We start from the raw sequence: 23,248 nt of genomic DNA, 5'->3' as shown, positions 1-23,248 counted from the left end.
TTCATTAATTATAAAGTAAGAGGGGGCTGCATTGTGTGGTATTTAATACCAAGACGGTTTTGCTAGGTTTTGCATGTTCTCCCTGTGTGGGTGGGTTCTCTCCGGGTACTCCAGCTTCCTTTAGTCCAAAAACATGAATGTGTGTCTAAATTCTAGTAGCAAGCGCCAGCATAAGTAGTTGTTTGTGTTTGAACTGTGATGGACTGGTGACTAGGGATGGGACTTGATAAGACGTTATTGATATTGGACTGGATATTGTTATTGGACTCTCATCCAGCTTTTCTGCCTCTTCTTGCTCAGGCACGGTGAAAAACAATTAAATTCATTACCAACAATCCTTGGATATGGATGGCAAAAGTACCGATCTGGTCTGAAAAAGGAAAAGTAATGCATTACTTGATAAAAATAGAAACACTATCAATATTTATATTAAGTCAACCAATAATGCAATAAAATAAACACTGACTGCTGTATTGTGACGCCAATTAATGCAAACCTGCCACTTTAACCTGGAAAAATTCCCCAGGTGAATAAACGAGCGATGCATAATTCCAATATCTTGCTTCTGAATACATTTCAACAAGAGTGTTTCTCTTACTCATGTAAGGAGCGTGGAGCAGAGTGGTAATTAGGCTGCTGACTTCTCCGTGCAAGGATATAGGTCTGTCATATGATCTGTTACTATTATTGGTTTTCCCAAAACAGATATTAGAGTAGGGCCGCTCGATTATGGGAAAAATGATAATCACGATTATTTTGATGGAAATTGAGATCTCGATTATTTAGCACAATTAGAGCAAGAGAGAGAGTGGGTGGGTGGGTGGGTGGGGGGCTGTCAGTGTGACTTTTGAAACGTTGTCTGTGGTAATCCAGACTAGCATCTTTCCACCAGGTCCCAGAAGCTATTGTTTGTCTCAGACCAGCAGCTATGTTCTGCCCGGTGTGATCTGGAAAAAGTGAGTCTGGAGACATTTCATTTTCACCTTGAAATCCCCGTCAATAAAACGTTGTGCTACATTTATATACGGCTCTATGATGCAGCTTGACCACAGGTCATTAGGAGTCTGCACCAGAGCGCAGCAACGCCAGTGACGCTCAATTTGCAACTGAAAACAGCACAAGAGGAAACTGCGTAGGACAAAAATAATCAGATCATTTAGTTTTTTTGATCGTTGAAAGCCCAGATCGTAATTGTGATTAAAATTTGATTAATCACCCAGCCCTATATTCAAACTTGTGCTGTTGTCATGTTTTCTAATGAAATGGAGCCATGCTCTGGATCACCTGTTCTGGCAATAAATACGGGCATTGATAAGCCCAGTAGAGAACGTTCTGATTATTTGGAATATTTGGAACTGGCTCCTGTGTAGAACTGTTTTTTGATTCCCATCTCTACTAGTGACCTGTCCAGTGTGTGTCTTGCTTCTCACCTAATAGCAGCTGGGATTGTCCTTATCCACTGAACCTTAGCACAGAGAACTATCATAAGACGTTGCCTTTTTACATGTTTACAGACAATGCTCTTTATCCTTTGCCTGTTCTGTTTATTTCAGGGCCAGTTGCCACAACAGCTTCAAAAATCTGTTTTCAAGATATAGATATTCAAGATATACATGTCACGACTCCAACCGGCTCTGCAAGTATTGTTACCATGACTCAATCACCGGTGTAGGCGTGTCTAGAGCAAAGTGCATATAAGAAAACCCCAGCTGTCAGATGCATCAGTCTGCTGTGTTTCAATTTCTTGCGGTGCAGGTCCACTTGTCTGACCGTCATCCCCAGAACTCTGGACTGGTCCACTGGATCCCATCTACCAGAGTTTGGTAGATGGGATACCTCACGACATCTCCCAGCCTGTTCCGTAATCATGTAATTTATTAGACAAAGATGATTACGAACAACAAAATCCTCACAGTGGTTAAAGAGAGGGAAAATGAGTTCACCCAACACCTGGCTTTCCTCACACTTCCTCTGAGTCCTCGCCCACCTGATTCACAGCAGAAATTGTGGTTGAAAAGCTACTTTGGATCTTGGTGATTAGTGTGAGCTTCAGCCATGTAAGAGGGGGCTACTTCTTTTGCCAGAGTTTGTGTGGTTGCAAATGAAGGGCTCTTCTCCCTCACCACTCATTTCTATCTGTGTACTTTATATCAGCCTCCTATTAGACAGACCTCCAGTCATAAATCAAAACAGATGTTATTTCAAATGTCACAGGACCATCATGATCATTATGAATATATAAACGGCAGAGGAAATGGAGCCATCAAGGCCTGAAAGAGTGTTTTCAAGCTCCTCAAAAAAGTGGTTTTAAACTCCTTAAACAAAGTTGCGCGGACTAAACGTCAATACTTTAGGTTAAATCTAGATGGGGACTCCTTTTTTCTCGCTCATCTAAATAAAAAGTTCAAAAATGAATTATTTTACAAAAGAGGGGAAAAAACAGTCTTTACTTGACATATTTCTGAAAAAGGCGCAATTGTGATGTTGGGCTTCAAATTCAGACAGGAAAAATGTAGCAAAAACCGAGCCAACAGGGGTCTACACAGCTGAAAATTCAAACAGCCTCTCTGTTTATTATACTTTTCATGTAACTGCTACAAAAGAAAAACTCTGATAGTACAGAGTGACCCATCAAGAAATGTATTAATTTCCTCTCCCAAATGCCAGGGGAAAAAAAAAACTGCTGACTGCAAACTAGCAGGCTGTGAAATGTGTGAATGATGTTTATAAGGTGAGATCTGTGGAGTTGGTGCCAGGAAGAATATTTACTCTTTAAGAATCTAGGGAACTATTTTAGAAAGCAAACAGAAATCTGGGTCAGAATAATGCCCCATTTATAACTATAGTATTGGATGTAATTAATGGTTTGTTGTCATTCTCCATTCATGTGCGGTGCCTAATCACCTGCAAATCCTGTTCCTTTTCCTACTCATTGTTCATAATCACTGGAGTTTGAACATAAGTTGATTCTAAAATCCAATACATAGTCATATTTAAAAAAAAAAGGGGTGTGGGGGCTGGCTTGTGATGAGCATCATTCCTCTGCAATCACTAGTTGGATATAGGGATAGAATAAGTATCACAGAGCTTTTTTCAGGGGTCAGAGAGGCTTCAGAAGACTAACTGGTGTTGCACGCTTCATCTAAGAGAGTCAACCAAAGTTTTTCATTTTGTGACAGAAGAGCAGAGAATTTATGTACTTAATGCCATGATTTGAACTTTTATTTGTTATAATTTTTATAACATTAAACGCTGATTGAGAATTTTTTTTTTCATTTAAGTTTTTGTTTTCAGTTGTATTACTTCATAAATTTAGGGAAGGAAATTTCTAAGATTAAAAGATATAAAAAAAACAAACAAAAAACAAATATAAAACCAGACATAAAGCAGGATTGTAAATATATTTCTTTGACATACATATAATTTTATCACTCTTTTATGTGTACGTATGTCATCTGTATGAATTGGTTCAACGCCACTGATCTTCATTGAGGTGGCACTCTATACTCAAATATGATATCACAGGCAGTAAAAATGGCTTAGCCCCAGCAGCAGCCCAAATCTGTCATACCTGGATGTCTCATCCCAGACTTGGAAGGAGTTTCTGTGTTCTTCATATTGAAGGTGGCAGCATAAAATAGTGGAGCAGCCACAGTCAACAACACTTGAGACAGCGTGCTAATGCGAAATGGCTTCTTTTATTACACTGTGGCGTGATTGGATGTATAATTACAGTCATTTACATGAGTATTCTGTAAGAGACCATGGAGACAGTGAGATAAGAATAATAATTTCATGAAGGGAAATGTAAAGACCCAGAAAACAAAACCCAAACTAAAAATAATAAAAAAAAAGAACTGTGAATAAAAATCAAGGATGAACTCATCAATGAAAACATGCTGGTTTCCTCCAGCCTGACTTTTGGCTACAAGGCTTTTATTAAATATTTTTTCTAACTACATTTGTCCTTGAAAAATGGCCGTAAAAAGTTTGCTCATTTTTTTTTAACATCCAAAGACCAGCAGTTCTCAGTATTTTATGACACCATATGACAGTAGAGATTTAGAATATTTTCAACAAACCAGAGTCCTTTCAGACCTGATTTTAATTTTCAAACCAAAATGCACCAACATTGAAGTCCAGAGCTTCTTTTTTTTACAGCCTCTTCTAAAGCTGACATTGAAAACGTTTTTTCTTTATTTTTTGTGAAAGGACAATTTCAAGAGAAGAAAAAAACAGAGAAATCAATAGCATCCACACTGGTATACTTACAAATAGGTTTCTAACAGTTACTCTGTCGTAGGAATGTAATGATGAAAGCCCAGCAATTTGTGGACAAGCTGCTAATAGGTGCAGTGTGCATGTTTAGCCCTTGAACTGGTCCTAAAAATGCCTGTTAAATTATCAGTTATTAAAGGCTTTTGAACATAGGGATTGGTAGCAAGTCTTGCTGTACTTTGAATAGCAGAACAACAAAATATATTCACAGTTTTTCTTAGGTCAGGGTGAATCAGAACTATTTGCACTTTAAAAAGAAAAATATTACCTACAAGTAAATCATGTTAAATAATGAGCATCTTTTTGAGATAATAGAATAGAATAGCAAAGACTACATCCATTAATCCCAAGATGGGAAATCAATGCATAGCTTTAATTTACGAACAAGAAAATAATAAGATTAAAAGGTGTAAAAATTGCTTCATGGAATTTAAAGAAAAGATTGCTTGTGTACTAGAAACAACACAGCTCAGATGGTCAGTGGGATAATCATGGGATGGGTCTATACAATCTCTCTATATAGCCTAAACTTCCCTCATGTTTTTCTTTTTTTTTTTTATACATATATCCATTCCCCATTGTTTACTCCTTAATTGTCACAATGCTTTGAAGGCAGTGATTTTTCCGGGAGAAGGCCAGCCCGGTAGGCCATCTTCCTCTATCCGCCTTCCTGACAGACACTTTCTTGGCATAGGAGGTAAAGAGCTTTGTGGTTAGTGCCAAACTGATTTCCTTGGTGGCTTTACTACCGGTGCTGACAGTTTGCATGGCATGTTGACAAGAGCTAAAGAGCCAAACTTGATTGCCTCTTTTCCTCCTCATTATTACAGTATTTGTCACAGAATGTGATGCGATTTCTTTAGTCCAGACAGCGCTTGAATGATGAGCAAGCTAAGTACCTTTTAACCAACATGATCAGATTAGTGATCATACTGTACAATTTACTAACACTTAGTATGTGTTCATTAAGTCTCCAAAAATGAAAAAAGATAAAAAAACAAACAAAAACAAAAAAAAAAAAAGAACAAAAAAACAGATGAATAAATAAAAGTTTTGGTTCTTAGTTTTTTTTTCTTTCATTAACCACCACATTCAGCAGTCGTGGATGTGTCCTGAGACTTTTCATTTTAATGTAATCAATAAACATTAGCTTAGATTCTCATAGAAAGTATTTCTTATCCACTCTTATCTGAACTTATTCTTTCTTTTCCTAGAGATTTTGAACTTAAATTACGGCACTTTATGTATCAGGAGCATACTCTTGTAAGATCTATAAAATATTAAAATGTAATTAAATAAAGAGGAAAAAAATAAATAAATGACAAGAAAGAAAAAATATTAATCCCTGAAAGAAAATTTTAATGTTGTAGGAGTTTTTTTTTTTTATCAAAGAAAATATATATGATACAAATGCTTAAAGATATGATAAGAAAATCAACAAAATATGATAATATACAAAATATGTTAAAATATGATGAGAAAAGATACGATACAAACAACAGAAAAAAAGTATGATACAACGACCTAGATAGTAATCAATTATTTGGAACTGGATTGGTTTTGCAACCTCAGGCTCAACACAGACACATTGCTATATTAGTTTAATGGCTGTTGTTACCATAGGTGGAAGCACAACCAAATTATTTCAAAACCTCAAACAGAGACATGCAGCCGACATTCTTCTCACCACTAGATGCACAAGACCACAGCAGCCCACAAACACCAGCTAAGAGATAGCTCAATGCAGGAGAATTGTTTTCACTATGTGCTGTATGTTAAGAAAGTGTCCCGTGGAAGTTATCATGATGCAATCATGTTGCATGTACTTCGAGATATTTTACCGGCTATACACAGAAGCCAGTAGTTCCATTCATACTGTACCAAAGTTACATTGCTTTTCTTAATAATGTCGCATGTAGCATTTTACATGTTTCAAATTGTGTGTTTTGTTGTTCTTTAAATTTAGGTAAACTTCCAGAAGAGATGATCAAAATACAAAACTTGTTTTGAGTAATTTCTGTTATTTGTAGGATATTTTTTTCTGAAAGGAAAGAAAAGAAAAACATTGAAATTGGAAATTGAGTTTGGTGTGAAAAATGAAGGCTTGTTTCATACTGTAAACACTGCTTGTAATACCTCATTTTGCATCCTTCTTTTTATTTTGTATGAAGAAAACAATCTTGATATTTATTGTATACAGTAAGGTTCAAAGAGGTTATGTTATTACAATAAGATGGCTTTAGTCATGAAATAAAATTAAGTGAAAAATATTTAACTAATCCTTTAACAGAAATGAAAATTTTGTGGTAGGCGTTGTTTTTAAATTATTAATCATTAATTCTTAGTCAAATCCTGACATTTAAGTTCTTGTTCTGGAGGGTGATGGACAATCAGCTCTAGGAGCTTTAAATTTTTCTCATTGTAGAACCAGCCTACTTGATCAGTTTGTTCAGTGTCTTTAAATTTCTGGTATACCTCTACAGATGTGTCATCTGTAGACCCAATGTTGTCCGCAGAGGTGTAATTCCTTGCTTGAGTAATTAAACATAATTTCACATAAAGAAAAAAAGTCTCAACTTCTCAAATGCATCTAGAAGAGAGGGAAGGTTTCCAAACAGAGCTGAAAGCAAGTAGCAAAGATGGAGCTCAGGGTTCAGTTAGGAGGTGTGACAAGCAATGGAAACATACAAAGCAACTATACAAAAACTGCTTTAAAAAGATGTGCAGATCAGGGTGGCATGAGGCAGTTTTTGTTTTCCATTACTGGAAACGGTGTCCTCTCTGCTGAAAGCATGTCATGCCACAGCTGATGCCACTGCCATAGGGTGCATACTTCACGCTTTATTTAGCTATTTATTGTGTTTTTTTTCCCTTCTGTGTTTTTTAAGCCACAATCGTTTGTTGTGGATATGAGAGAATTGAAAAATGTACCACAAACACTATTGTCATGTTCTTAATGATTCATTGTTTAGCTACAGTATACATGTGTATGTGGAGACTTAAGCATCACTCTTCTTTTTTCAAGCAATCTTATCAAGTGTTTCTTGTCTTCTTAGGTGCTACCTGTTGGATGGGATCTCTAAAGGAGCCTGGCTGAACCGCTCAAGCATCATATTTGCAGGGGATGACAAGTGGTCTGGGGACCCTCGTGTGTCCATAGTGTCTGGTATTGGAGACAAACACGAGTACAGCCTTCAGATACAGAAAGTGGATATAACTGACGACGGCCAGTACACATGTTCAATTCAGAGTGAGCGTAACCTACGGCCTAAGCTCCTCAACCTTATTGTAAAAGGTGCGTATAGCTGCTCATTACAGTTCTGTAGAGCAGTGTGTTTATGAGTGTGTGTTGTCTTTGTGTGTGAGCATGTCTTTACTATTAACACATAATGGGATCATTTACATTATTTGCTTTTCAAGCCATTAAAAGACTTAAGCTGTCTGCACGACTACAGTGTCACATCATTTGTTTCATTTGTGGGTGTGTTGAAGGCTCATCGCTACTAACGTTTATGTTTTCTGTCCTCTGCTTTTTTGTGGTCTAACATCTTATTTGTTGTTTACAAGAGCAGGAGCTTGATTTTTTTTTTTTTTTGTGAGTAGGCAAACTGACATTGTGCCTTTAGGCTATGCAACAAAGTAGAAGTCTGTTGGTTTAAATGACTGCAGGCAGACTGTGCAGCTTTAATCAGGCCTCCCAGGGTTTTGTCACAGCAGGTACTACAGAAAGATGTGATTCTTAGGACTCTTAGGCGTGTTTTGCACTATTATCGACTTGCTGTATACAGTGTTATGGCTCAGTTTGTATCTCAAACTGAATTTGCTTTGAGCTTCAAATCCATCTTTCAATTGCCTTGTTCTGTGTCTTGAATAGATTGACTTTTCTAATTTATTTTTTTCATTTCTTTTTTAATACAGAATTACAATGACAGTCTGTCAAATGAAAACATTTGTTTTTTCTAGGTTCCAGAATTTATTTCATAGAATAAAGTGACGACCAGCATTCACTGCTCTCTCCCTTGTAGCCCCAAGCGGAATAAGATGAATTATAAAGTACAGAGTAATATATTCTTATTCTGTTCAAGCCAAGTTGAGGTTAGCATTCATTTCCACAGAACATAATTTTGGAATGGTATCATATTAACAGCAGAGTTAAGGGTCAGGCATGCTCCATATAGAAGTGTGAAGAGTAAAACATGAAATTTACAAATGAAAACAGCTTTCTAGCTGGCAGTTCTTTTATGGCATATGGAGTTAGCTTATAAAGATGTTATTTCAGCTGAGTCATTATTCCTCAGTTTATTTTGTTTCATCTGCACTATGATGAAAGTGCTAATCACCAAATTAGTAAGAATAAGTCTAAAATCATCATTTTTCATGATCATACTTGCTAAGAAAACACCAAAAGAAGACACCAGTGCCAGCATGTATCAATCACCATCCTAAAACCACTGACATTCTTTATCTTATTTAACTAGAATGTTTTGATTAATCTTGGCATTCATGTATGCATTACTTTGATAAGTAAACTAAACAAAACCAAGCAAAGCCTCACTTTGAAAGCAGTTTCCCCACAGTCTACCTTAAAAAACAACAAAGGAAAAGCTTAACAAACATGACTGATTTCTAGCTGGAGCAAGCCTGATCCATGCAGGCCCAGCCCTGCAGCACATAGGACCCAAAGATTCCGCTGGTAATGATCCAGTGCCAGACTCTAAGGGCACATTCACACTGGCACTGTTTGGTTCGCTTTGAACAAACCCCGGTCCGCTTCCATGGATAATGCGGTTTGTTTGGATTAGTGTGAACACTCACTCGCAATGTGTCACGTCCCCTGGTCTGAAACCTGGGTACGTGTGTGTGTAATCTGGTGCCTGGTCTGCAACCCTTCACCTGGCCCGCTGAACCTCTGAGGATTCCCTCCTCTACAGTAATAGATCACCTATGATTCTGCATTCCTTTTGGAGGGAGATCAACGTAGGGATCTCATTAGACGAAGATTCCACAGCACCTCCTCTTTCACAGCCAATCAGAGTCCAGGATGGCCTTTAAAAGAGGGACGGCTCCAGCAATCAGGGCAGCTGTGTTCCTTTGGCCCACAGTTCGCCAACTCTGGGATTTGCGATTGTAGTGGCTGGTCGGCGTACGGTTGGTGGTTTTTTGTAAGAGCGTTAACTTCCCTTAGTTAGTAGATACACGACTGTGTTTGTTGGATATTGAGATTCTGAGCTCTCCTTCCTTTTGTACGTTTTGGTTATTCCTTTTGTAAGCATAATTAAGCCAATCTTTATTTTGTTAGAAGGATAATAATAAGCAGCTCTATTTTGTGTTAACGTTAATTGTAAGATTGATATTTTGGTTTGTGTAGTATTTGATTTGTATTGGATTTGTATAGTTTAGTATTGTAAATATATTAAGGATAAGATTAAGATGATTTTTGTTATTGACAAGTGTTTGGTTAATTTATTATCTCAAGTGAGGACACCTTGTGTTAATTGGATTTTCTTTCTTGAATTTGATTACCGTGGTTGTCCTGTAGTATTTCAAACCTGGTTGTTTTTTTTATTTATTTATTATTATTATTAAATAATTGTAAATACTTTAAATTGATCCATTGTGTTTTTGTTATGGACCCCAAATACCCCTGGTTACAAAAGGGGTGGTCGTAACACTCTGGTACAGACCAAAGAAGCAAACTAGAAATGTTTTCAGGGGTGGGGGAATAAATAGTTTTTTAGATGCATTATGATGCAGGTGAACCATTATGAATCAAAGTAAAAATGTTTAAAAATCCGTTCTTTAAATGTTAATTAATAACACAATTTTGAGAAACGCAAAAGGCAGAATTTGAAAAGTGCAGAAGTGCAGCAACCTAATCGTCTGTGCACAGAATAAAAACATTGATTTCTGTTATATGGAAGTCTCTTTTATTAAGATACTTAATGAACATCTACATGCAGCTGACAAGACACTGGGAGAATCCTTCTCTGTGCCTATGAATTCATTAGGTACAAGTTGTTCAAGTACCCTGAAATAACCAGTTTTCTTCCTCTGTTCAATCAACTTACAGTCATTAGATCTTTATAGTAAGACAAAATAGAAGAACACAGAACACTAAAATGTAATTTATTTATTATTTAAATTTACATACCAGAAGAGAAAAGATTGGACCCCAGTTAGACTAACTCCAGTTCAGGTAGTCATGACAAAATGGTTCTATGAGCCTGTGATGTGATAACAACAATTTAGTGTCAAAATTGCCCCACTGCCACACCACTAAAGCAGTGGGACTTTCCCGTAATATCCTGTCCAGATACATTGAAAAATTTGCCTTTGGCTCTGCTTCCACTCCAAGACTTGGTGCTTGAAGCATCCAAGTGTCGATGTGATAAACTGTAATCAACTGCTTGGCAGGCAGTAATGGTCACTACAGGAATATCATGTTTTTGTAGGTGTTGGCTTTCTGAAGAACAGTCTGTAATTTGAATCCTACCAGGGGTGTTTCAGGTCATGGCTGGTCCTCACCACTGGCCATATGGCCACGATCAAACTGAGACTAATGTGCCAGCTGTCAGCTGTATAATATGTTTTGTAATGGCAGTCTTCCTGATGTTTGTGACCTAGCAGCTAAGATCTGACAATGCTTTAGCCCACAAATACAAATTTTTGTTCACAAATTGTAATTTTACTCAATTATGTTTCTCTCACTCAGTGAGTGCCATGCTGGCTGGCAGCCCTTGTAGATTTATTACCGTGTGGTTGTTAGATTATGAATGTAGCAGTCACTTTTGGCAGACCACTTTTTCCCGGTTCAGCCATACAGGAGCAGTGGACTCCCACACCCGCCGCCGCAGTGAACCTCAGCCAGTGTTAGGCTATCATCCCCATTATCTTAAAGGAAAACACCTGAAAATAAATGGCCTTATTAGGCATTCCTGCTTGTACTGGTATCTCTCAGGTTAATGTTTTATAATTCATTTTGTGGCAAAATCCAGCTTATGGGCCAAATTTCCCAAACAGCTTTCAGACACCTGAAGACAGCAGAACTTTGTCCTCTCTCAGATTTTTGATGAGACAGTGCACTTATCCAAATAAATGGAATAAAGCTATTGTAGTTTGACATTATGACATGCAAGTTTATAACTTGATCTCATGCTATCCCAGTCCTAAACAGAGCATGTTTTGTATGCCATTTTAGAAACCAGTAGAAAACATTCCAACTTCCTTCCTATGTAGATTATATAAACTGCCACAGTGTTGATGGCTAATTTTGGTTGTAATATGCCCTGCAACACATAAAAAACAGCATATGGATATGTTATAACAAGGTTAAAAAGTCTATTTCGATCACAAGGGGACTTTAAAGCTGGTTGTGTGAGGGCTACTTAAATTTGCTACTTTTGAATCATCAGGCAAATTGGTGCGATTTGCAGGCAGGAAATGTGTGAAATACAAATGACTCACCACGGGTGATAAATACCCATGGTCATGTTTCTGACAGGGCTCTGAGGTAGTTGAAAGTTTGCCTCATCAGACTGCCAGTCAGTCTGATTTATTTATGTATTTCTGTCTAACATTTGTGCAGTTATAGAACATCTGTAATGTCACACAGTTGTACTTTAGTTTATTTGTTTTGTAAAAACTCTGTTCGTTGTGAAACATTACCTGTCAGTGTGCAGCACTTGTGTACACATGCTTAAGCCCACTCATGGAGAACAGAAGGATTTCTTTACAGATGAGATGTAGCAGAGGAGCTGCTCTGTCATGTAGCAGAGGCTTCTGGGAACATCCTGTTTTTTTTTTCGTTTTTTTTTTTTTTTTCATCTGCTGAAATGAAAGGGAAGACTTGCAAAGAAAAAATGCAGACACTTTAATCTGGGCTTTTCAAACCAAGCATACACCACTTAATACTAAGACAACTGGACAACTGTTACAGCTGATGTTAAAAGATTTGATGGCATTGAATTTTTTTTTCCTTTCATGTCTTCACTTTGCTAGTCCATGCACTGAGAGGAGTAACATGGAAAATTGGAGCAAGAGGGGATTACTGTATATTGAAGAAAACATACAAGGGTTTTATTTCATTTCACGTGGAAATTCGATCTTTGACCAGCTGATCATGCTTATCTGAAATATCCATTTTTATACTGCTGGCAGCCTGCTGCATTGGAGATTGACAAAAGATTTGGCTTTCGGGGGGGTGGGGGGGGGACAACGAAGACAACAACTGCACTAGCTTTTGAAGAAAGGCTATATGCATGTGTTGTATGTTGTGTTGTTGGAAACAACTTTAGCGATGCATTACTGCTGCTAAACGGTATCTGAAACTGAGGTCGGCACGCAGAAGTGAACTGAACCTAGCACTGCCCACTAGTGAAGGAATTGACTTAACAACCATGGCAAAGCAAAAGACACATGGACGTAAGACGTTGCTATGTATGTATGTAAGGGAGCATAAATGGGCCTTAACTGGGTGTTTGTGCAAAACTGAGGAGAAAGTGTGAGTGACTGTGCCTCCCCATAGTCTAGGATGGGCTTCGCGCCTGTGGGGGGGTGCAAAACCTATCAAATTTTTACCATTGAGAGGATTCAACATCTTAAACAGATGAGGCAAATACGAGGTGGGGTACATAGTTAAATTAAGCATTATGTGACAGCTACACTCACCTGTTTCCCTAACATCTCACATCATGAAAGACTGTTTTATGGCGCACCTCAATAAGCCAGTGAACGCCTTTCAGGACCCATTAAAGATTGCCGGGGTCATAATGGGGTTGGGGTTGAAGACGCCATCGTCTACCTGCTTCAGAGAGACCACCCTCATCTGGACCAATCAGGCAGCACTTTGAGGATCATATTCTTTGATTTCTTAAGTGCTTTTAATACAATTCAGCCTGCTCTGTTGTGGGAGAAGCTCCAGAAATTCCAGGTGGATACCAGTGATGGACAAGAAGCTGAGTACAGAAAACTGGGCAGTCAATTTGTGTCATGGTGCATTAACAATCACCTCATCTTAAAAAAAAAACTAAATCAAAAAGATGATTGTTGACTTCTGGAGAGAACAACAGCAAACATAGCACTGTTTACATCCTGGGAGAAGAGGTAGAGGTGAATATACGTACCTTGGAGTTCAGCAAGACAACAGACTGGACTGGAAATGCAACACAGGTCAGCCACATAAAAGGACAGAGCAGCCTCTGCTTCTTAAGGAAGCTGAGATCATTCAATGTCTGCACCAAGATTTTGCATATCTTCTATATGTCTGTTGTAGAAAGTGCAGTCATCTTTGCAGCCTTCTGTTGGGGCAGCAGCTTCAGAGCCAGAGACTTAAAGAGACTGAACAAACTGATCCAGAAGGCTGGTTCTGTGCTGGGGATAACTCTGGAGCTGCTGCAGCTGATTGTCCGGAGATGAATGCAGCACAAGCTGCTAAAATAAATGAATGATTTCACATTCCCTACACAACACACTGAAGAAACCACAGAGTGTGTTCAGTGTGAGGCTTTGTCAAGTCCAGTGCAAGACAGAAAGGTGCCAGGGATCATTCCTGCAGCAGGTATCACATTCCAGAACAAAGCACTCTTCTAGGTTATTATTGTTGTTATTAAAAAATGTTTTATTTTATTTTGAGACTGAACAATACAATGATTATATTCTTATTTTTTTTTATTTTTACTATTATGATAAGAACACAAACACAGATATCTTTGTGTTTGCATTTAACCTGCTTTCAAGTAGTATCAGCAGTTATCCACTCTCTCTATTTCCACCATCACTGTTCCCTGAATGTATAATAAAGCTGTTCCCATTTATATTCTTATTTTTTCATTCAGTAAAACCTGTTAGTCAGGAATAATGATTGAACATTCATTAAGACGATGTGCTAACCAGCAATCACTTATTCTGCAAATATGTCATTGCACTCAAAAGTCATTGATGACGTCTGTATTTTGGTTATATTTACATGTAAAACTATTCTGTTAGTTCTGATGCAGTACTGATAGTCAGCACTGAGCAGGGGAGGAGGTGAAGGTGGAAAAACAAGTGGGGGTAGTTCTGGAGACATGTCTCCAGCATGTTTCTAGTTTTAATGCTACAATCTAAAAGAAAAAGAAAAATCTGATAAAAATGAAAGATTTGGTAAAACACTCAGCTTTAAAATCAAACTGTAAATTATCTACTCCAAAAAAAACAAAAAAAAAAGGCAACACGATTCTTGTGTAAAGATATGAGACATTTGTTTTTGCTCTGTAATCACATCCCATGAGGTTTCTGTTTAGAACATTACAACAGTCTTACACAACAGGAATCTCTTGTTATCATCCCACTTTCTAACACACAAATCACATGCTGCTGAATAAGAGGGTGGGTTGAGACTGTTACCTCTCTGTCATGTCTAAGAATAATTTAATCTCAGAGGGACATTTATCCCCTCTGAGACCTTATGTCACCTCAACAAATTAGATGTTTGCATCTGTGCCTCTCTCCCCTTAGCTGCACTGTGATTAAACAGCTCTTGAGAAGTGGAAATTCAAATCACACAACTGCACTGGCATTAAAGCCCAGAGTCAGACACAGTGAAGGGCACAATCTGTTATTTTATTTTCACTCTTTGTTCTTGTTGCACATTTAAGAAATCTGAAGTTCCAAATGTTGATGGTAAAAATAAATATGTAAATGATAGATCTGTGCGTGATACAACATTAGATGTAGGCAGATATGTTTGCAGCATCACATGCATACCTCAGATGTTGGAAGATATAAGCGACTTACATAATCTGTAGCATGAGGAGTAATCATCAAATGTGAGTTTGCTAAATGACCAGTAGGATCCTTCTTTTCCCCTGCACTTTTGGTATTCTACCAAATTGCGGCTTCATGCTAAATATTTAGTAAGACTGAAATACTTTGACCATTAAAACATCCTGTTCCACGTGACTCTGGCTGTTTTCACTTCCTTACTGTACTGCGCAGCTGGTATTTATCTGCATGTCTTCATCCTTGCCTTTTTTGGCCTATTTACAGTCTACCCCGAGCACTATCTGATCTAGGATACAGAGGAATGAGAGATTGGTATCAAGCCCACTCTGCGCTTCCATACATCACATGACTATCTTCCCTCTCAGCTGCCATTCTTTTCCTCCTTCTCGGTTAATTAAGATTGAAGATGTGATAATGCATTAAATATGCACAGCACCTCTCATCTAAGAATATCTTGTCCCAGCAAGGAAGGGTAAAAAAGACATGCATCTCATCTCCAGCAGTAACCGTTTACATGGGTGTTGGTAATGCATTTCAAGGTTTTACCACTACAAACTTAAAACTGTAGACCATGAGGTTTGAGCTTTGAAATTCATGAAGTATTGTAGTTAAAATCAGCTTTTTTGCTAAATACACAATGCTTGTTTTTGTTGTGCATCTTCCACCACACTAATCATATAATACTTAAAGGCTCATCTATGCTGCTGTGCATCAAAGGATATAAAGATTTTTTGGAGAGCCTGCATGCCTCATGTTAATATATTGTTTATAGTTACCATTTACATATATGTGAGAAATAATTCTGTATTAGGGGTTAAAATGCTTAGGATGTTAATATGGATCAGAGCAGATCCACTGTGAAACCTCATCGCCCACGCCCCCAGAGTGACTCAGTGTAGAAGCAGTGTTTCTCAGTGAGAAGTGAAATGGAGGGTTAAACCTCCAGGTCGCAGCTTCCCTCTTTAATGTCAGGAGAGGGATAGAGTATAATTACAGAGCGCAGCATAAAAGGGCTCAGCAAATCATAGTTTATTCCTAATATGCTATGATTCTGTTTAATGGTCTGAAGTTATGGGTTTTTCAAAGGCTGGTGCCAATCATTTAGAGAGCAGAGCAGCAGATGGACTATAATGGCAGCATCACGTTGTTGATTCTTTCTGATAGATAGAGAATTTGATTTTCAATCTTACTCAGAATTGCTGAAATTGATTAAACATTTGTTTAACACCATTATGTCTGCTTACTATAGCAATATGTATTCTATTCTCTGAACCAGCCTTCCCCAAACTGGGGGTCCTGGGATAATTTCACAGATATAAAGCCATATAAAGCTTTATTAAAAAAAGAAAGAAAAAAAAAAGAAAACGAAAAGGATTTTATCTGGGCTGTCAAAATAAATGCATTAATACAAAGAGGTTAATCAGTGGAATTGTTCATTTTTAATGCATTAACGCTTAAACAACAAAGTTATTGCTCATGCCTTTTTTTAAAATACAAATTTCGTATCATTTTGGTGAGAGAAGCTGATTTTGGGCATGTAGGTGAATCCACCACAACCACTTTATTCTCTTTATTTATGAAGATTCTGACAGTTTTAAGCCTTACATTTAGAGGATGGCTGCTGGATGACCCATTTTATATATCATGCAATTTACCATTTAGTTTCCCCATCTCACATTCTGGACCACAGTTCTTACCAGTTTATTGGTAATGCACCAAATCCTTACATAACAAAATAAGAAGTCATCTAATTTATGTAATTGTTGATTGTGACCACAGTGGGTTGGGAGAACCTGAAAAAAACAAAAAAAAAAACAAACATCAGCCTTAGATGGGAAGCTTGAGGAAAAAAAAAAACAATCAAACACCCAACAATCAGTGAAAACGCTGCCATTTGCAGAAAGAGCAGAAAGGGATTTTAGATTAACCAAAGTACCTCTATCTCAAAGTCAAGTATGTATTTGTTAAGGCTGCTATTTCAGGTTTTACACCTAGTGAATGTATGTTATCTTTGAGGTCATGGCTCAAAACATTTGGAAACCATTGCTCCAACACTGTGTGCAGGGAATTTCTTCAAATTGAAAGCAATAACAACAGGCAATCACAAAATTAAACTTCGCAAGAATAAAAACAAGTAAAGATACACAACATTAAAACCAGCAATAGGTAAAGTAACTGTGTTCATCTTGCTGTCATGCAATGTTTGGCTGGGAAAAATCTGCATCCTGACATTAAGATGCTTACTTTGCCACCTAAATAAAGATTTTTGTATTTCTTGACATGGCAACAGCAATACCCTACAATAAAAGCCTTTTACAAAAGAACAGCAATGGCTTGCCCAAAAACTGCTTAGGAAGGGCTCAAATTTGCAATTTTATGGGATCTCATGGCATCTCTGGGAAGCAAACCCAACCCACAAACCCACAGGACCTAAATAATAATTCTCAGTGCCACGGTCAGAGCTCAGAGCTATTTTGATGGCTCTTTTGAGAGATTATTGCATTTACTTATTTGTGAGAGACAGCCACACTATAGCCTTCTTGCACTGGAAACTGTATTAACTTTTTGTTCTTCAGCCTGCTTATACAATCTTCAAACAGCAAATAATCAACTTGATTAATTGATACAATAATTAATTTATCAGTTATTCTGTCACAGATTTACATGACCTGAGTACAAAAACAGTCCGGTCAACTACATTTAAAATAGCACACTAAATTAGTTGTCTGAACAAAAATGGCATTTCCCCCTCATTTGCTGGTGTGTGTTTCTCTGGAGGATTAGGAACGTCAATATAATAGTTGGTGAATAATTGTAACCTCGATCTACCTTGCTTCTTATGCAATTTAATATCGATTGCTCTCTGCGAACATGTCGGTTGAACAATTTTCCATTTAAATTCAGTGTCAAGTAGTTAAAGAAGTTTAATGTTGAGTTTTCTATATGTCATTTAAAGTGAAACATAGCATGGCATTTTGTCAATAGTCATAGTAACTCATCCTAAGAAGTAAGTGCGTTCAGACCAACAATTAACTATAAGAGCTTGCAAGAGTTGCAAAGACTGAACATACTCTTGTCCATATTGCAGAAATTGTACAAACCAGGACATGATTTCACAAGTTGTGGTTGAATTTGCTGAAATGACAAAGCTTCACAGCTTCAATTAAATAAGTTTTTTGCTCAAATTTAATTAGGATCATGTTTACTTTGTTAGCTTTTAATAAACAAATGAGTCCTAATGAGCTAGCTTTCCCCAGCTTTGGAAAAAAAAAAAAGATATGCGGTCGTGTGCTGTGGCTTGATTTAGTATCCCAAAAAAAAAAAAAAAAAAAAAATAGAAACAGACTGAAAAACAGAGTTGCAAATGACTGACTGTATGTGTGATAAGATGTTTGTGTGCTGTGAGAAGAGCTGGAATAATTGTGTATCAGGAATATGAGATGAATAGTAACACAGTGAAACATTGAAATTGCAGGCAGAGAAAAAGACTGTGCCTACTGGAACAGATCTGCCATTATGGCCCCTGACATTTAGTTAGCCACTAATCATTGTCATTTGTGTGTGTGTGTGTGTGTGTGTATGAATCCTGATATTACTCTGTGAAATTCTATCCTCTAGGATGCGTGTGCGTCTTCATACGTGTATGTGTAGAAGATTGTGTGTTTTTGCGCTCTAATGTGAGTCCTCATCATGGAAATGGCTGATATTAACTATGGTTAATTAAAAAGAGTAAGGACAAAGGTCAGCCACTCAACTCTCACGTGTCTCTTCTACTGAGAGGGAGAAGATACAGCTTGACTGGAGACGGATTTGGGCATTTTAATTTAGACACTTAAAATGATCCTTTCTGGTAAAATACTTGCAATGTAAATATGCAGATGTGTGTGTATATATATATATATATATATATATATGTATGTATATATTACACATTTCAGTACATCGTCAGCTTTGTCAGTGTACAATAAAATCACAAAGCAATTTGTTGTGGAAAGTGAACTGCTTTAAGCATGCAGACTCTGACCTCTCATACTTATAAGTAGATTGTTTTTCTACTTTATGAACTTTAACATGCATGTTTGAAACTGCATGCTAAATTAAATTAAATTATCTGAATTAAAATTTAGAAAATTGTAACAGGGTTGTTCTTGATTTTGTTACCTTCTTTGATCCTTCCTTTCTCAAGTAGCCTTCTTTATGCTATTACTTGTGAAAGATAGGTTAAAGCGTAAAAATGTTACTGTTGTCCTTTAATGTTGTGGATTAAAAATGTTAACAATTAACTGAAATCATTCATACCAGCAAACTGTAAACTATCAAGATGCAAGTGTTGGTATATGAGGAATTATTGAACATTTTTGAGTAATAGATTAATTAAATTCAAATAAGAAGGTAGAAGCACCTTTTTATTGAACCAAAAATATTAGGACTTAATTATTTAAGTTCCCCCAATTAAATGGTTAAATTATACTTGTTGTGTTTTTGAATTGGATTATTCTGTCCTTACAGCTGTGTTGTAGAAAGCTGAAAAAGTTTAGAAAGTCATCCACTGTCTTCATTCCACACCACTTTAGGACCACCTATGTATCAAAAGTAGTGGTACTCTGTTATTCTGTATCTAAATGCCTAACTTTTGAAAAGAATTATTTTAGTTTAACCCGTTAAGGCCTGACCCATGAAAAAATGGTAAGAAAAGACCCATTTTGTAAATATGGGGTTTATTTGCCCATTAACAAAATGTAACAAAAAAATTAACATTTTTGGGGGGGATATCTACCATTTGTTACCATGTGATACATTAATAATATTATAATGTGGTTTTCTGCTTCTGGGTATCTATTAGGGGACTGAAGACAAGTATCAGATTGTGTTCAACAGGATTTTGAGCAAAGTTTATACCACGAATTGAAGCAAAATGTCTCAGAAACCGTAGGTGACAAATATGTCATGTTGGGCCCTTGTGGGTTAATTGTTTTTTTAAAACTACAGCCACCTCATGTTTTAAGGCTTTTTGTCTTTTTAGAGTTGCTTTACACATTGTCAGTTTCAGACTTTTAGTGACGTGTCACCATTTTCCATAGTCGTTTTATTTTTACCAGTTACAGATCCTGAATTCCACATATGATGTTTTGACGGTGGTGTGGTGGTTAGCACTGCAGCCTCACAGCAAGAAGGTCGCTGGTTCAAATCTTGGCTGGGGGGAGGTTCGAACCTTGAGGGCAGTGGCCTTTCTGTGTGGAGTTTGCATGTTCTCCCCGTGTATGCGTGGGTTCTCTCCGGGTACTCCTGCTTCCTCCCACTGTCCAAAGATATGCATGTTAGGTTAATTGATTACTCTAAATTCTCCCTGTGAGTGTGAATGGTTGTTTGTCCCCTATGTGTTGGCCCTGCGATGGACTGGTGACCTGTCCAGGGTGTACCCTGCCTCTCACCTGTTAATGCTGGGATAGCTTACTCGGGACCCGTAATGGAACAAGCGGTACAGAGAATGAATGAATGAATGTTTTGAATTAACCTGGTGGTTGTTATTAATAAATACATGTTGCCATTCATGCTCCAATTATAAAAATGGCAGCAAGTTTATAGTTTCAAACAATACTTTTAAATATTTAATCCGTTTACAATATAAAACATATGGATTTCTTTTCCCTGTGTAAATTCAATAATACAAACCCTCCAGATCTTTCGTATTCAGTGTCAACCACCACTGGCACAATCAGCAGTCTTGGGGCAAACAGCAAGAAACTTTCAAGAAACCTTCATTGTTTAACATCACTGAGAGTCCTGCAGAATATTAGATCTGAAGCAAACGGCTGGATATCATCTCTAATTCCTTGAATCAATTTGATTCGATTCACAGCAGCCCTTTCAATTCAATTTAGAATAAATTCAGTTCAGTATTGATTCATTTACAAATATTTTGTAACAACACCAATGTTTATTCCACATTCCACATATTTCTACAAATGTACAAGGAGAATTACACTATTTGACCTAATCTAAAGGATAGAATGTAAGAAAAGAAAAAAAAAGCAGAATTGTGTCTTCCACAGTGTTGTGACATCTCAGTTTTATCACATATTCTCAGGACTTCCCTCTCAGTTGAATTTATGTCTGTGTGATATTGCATCTGTACTGGGTCCAAACTGACATAATTAAACTTTCACTTTGCAGTTTTCTTACTCTACTTTTCCTTAAAATGTTTCACACATACATGCTTTAGGTTTAAGGTGAAGTTAAAGAAATAAAGATTTAATCAATAGAAAAAATATTTGCAAGACATTTACGGAGTGCGACCTGCAGCTTAAGTGGGCATATTCAGATGTTGCTAGATGTCAATACATCCCTCATACTGGATGTTTAGTCCATATCTGTTTTAGGTTCATGACAGTCATAATGTTTATCATTAAATTCTGACAGCAAGCATTCATTGTTCTGTTTATCTAAAATGAAACATGTTAGTGAAACATATAAATTAACAAACATCAGTGTTGCTTGTTAAGTGATTGGAATTCACTGTCTAACATGCTTTCTGTTAAATTGTGGACATGCAGGCTACTCTGGCAACGTTGTAAGATAGGAGACAGGCTGAGTGTGTGAACAATCTAAATTCATATTTCTCGTCTGTCACTGGTGTGAAACTTTGGCTTTTGTGGTGTAAAACAGTTGGTTTTCAGAGGTGTAAACCACAACTGAAATGTGGATTCTCTCACTTTTTTTTTTCCTGTGGATCCACGAACAGTAGGTCCTCTAGGCAGTGCTTATCATACAATGCAACTCTCATCAACAGAGGTGGTGGAAAAGATTTCCTGGAGGTGGGGACTGGCAAACGTTTCAGCGACACACTGGCCTTAATTGGGCAGATAAATATCACAGGCTAGCCCCACAGCACTGCTGCATACATCACCCTGAATGGCGACTGACCACTGGCAGCAGGGTGCCGCCTGCTTGTCTCCTGCTGGAAATTTATCTGATGCCCATTCTGCAATGAACGAGTGCGATGTGCATCAGAGACTTCCTCCTTCAGTCGGCTTCTGTGACTTTTAGCTCTATTAGGATCAAGTTGCAGAAACCCTGCTGCTTTGTTAAAGCCCAGTGGTCATTTTTATTCTGAACTGGAGTAACAACACTGGATGTATCATCTAAGAATTACAATATAAGAGGTTGGATAGTTTAGCATTTCGAAAAATCAGAGTTACTGTTCTTCAGTGTTAGCATCATGACTCCAGAGTAACATCGTAAACAAATTGCAGGAACTGACATCTGTATGCTGCAAGGCTACTGGGTTTTTTTAATAATGAGCAGTTTATTGAATATTCATGACTTTGGCCTTTTGAAAGCCCTCAGTGGCTGCGAATTACCCTGTATTACCTACATGTTGCTCAGTCCAAATCCTTCCCCCACCAGCCCGTGGGGCAGTCTGTGAAGATACATGGCACCGTCTGAGAATGAATGTGGCAGCTGACACATGCAAACAACAATGAACACACTAAATGCAAACACTCGTTGGTGTGCATAGACACGCTTGCCACTCACCTGCACCCAGACACGCATATGCAAACTCACAAATCCTTTTTAGCACCAGAGAGATGAACATTGCAGTAAACAATTCCACAAAACGACTTTTTTTGACTAATTTACATTTCTTCCTTAAAAAGTCTTAATTTCTTTTGGATCACATGAATAAATCATGGATTCATATTAATATTTAAAAGCAATATCTTAATGGATGGATTAAGACAGGACATTGTACATTGCTCACTGATGGTTGATCTACAAGCCCAAATGAAAATGTGCAAAGAATATTTTAACACAAGTGGTGAGGAAACCGGCTTTCCACATCTTTTTTTTTTTTTTTAAATGCAATATAATATTTTAATGATAGTTATCATCCTTTACATTAAATGAATATTTATGGGACCATGGATTTCGATGGATGGTGACATGACGGCAACGTGTGTGCAACTTCTGTAGCAATGAAACTAAAAACCCTTCGCCTGTTTTGATGCAGTACATATCAGGAGTGTGACAAACTGATGAGCACAGGGCCGGTAAAGAGCAAACCCAAACACCTGCTGAGAGCCAAGCTCTTTTCCAATGACTGAGTGAAGTGTGTGTCTGCTAGCTGCCAAAAGCTTTCTCCCCATTAATCACGACCCAGGTTCTAAAGTTTGAACTCTGACCTTTACCGCTGCATCAAGGCCCAGTG

General features: G+C 37.5%; 1 protein-coding gene across 3 annotated transcripts in view; it reads left to right on the top strand.

The window, feature by feature from the left end:
• Nucleotides 1-23,248, top strand: part of negr1 (neuronal growth regulator 1) — a 152,566-nt gene that overhangs the window by 37,753 nt on the left and 91,565 nt on the right. For all 3 annotated transcript variants that reach the window (XM_042006625.1, XM_042006624.1, XM_042006626.1), the window contains exon 2: nt 7,335-7,573. In XM_042006625.1, coding sequence (XP_041862559.1) covers nt 7,335-7,573 — 239 coding nt within the window. The remainder of the gene's footprint in view (nt 1-7,334; nt 7,574-23,248) is intronic.

The sequence above is a fragment of the Melanotaenia boesemani genome, chromosome 14 (genome assembly GCF_017639745.1).
Source record: "Melanotaenia boesemani isolate fMelBoe1 chromosome 14, fMelBoe1.pri, whole genome shotgun sequence".
Lineage (NCBI taxonomy): Eukaryota > Metazoa > Chordata > Actinopteri > Atheriniformes > Melanotaeniidae > Melanotaenia > Melanotaenia boesemani.
This window is presented reverse-complemented; position numbering and strand designations above follow the sequence as displayed.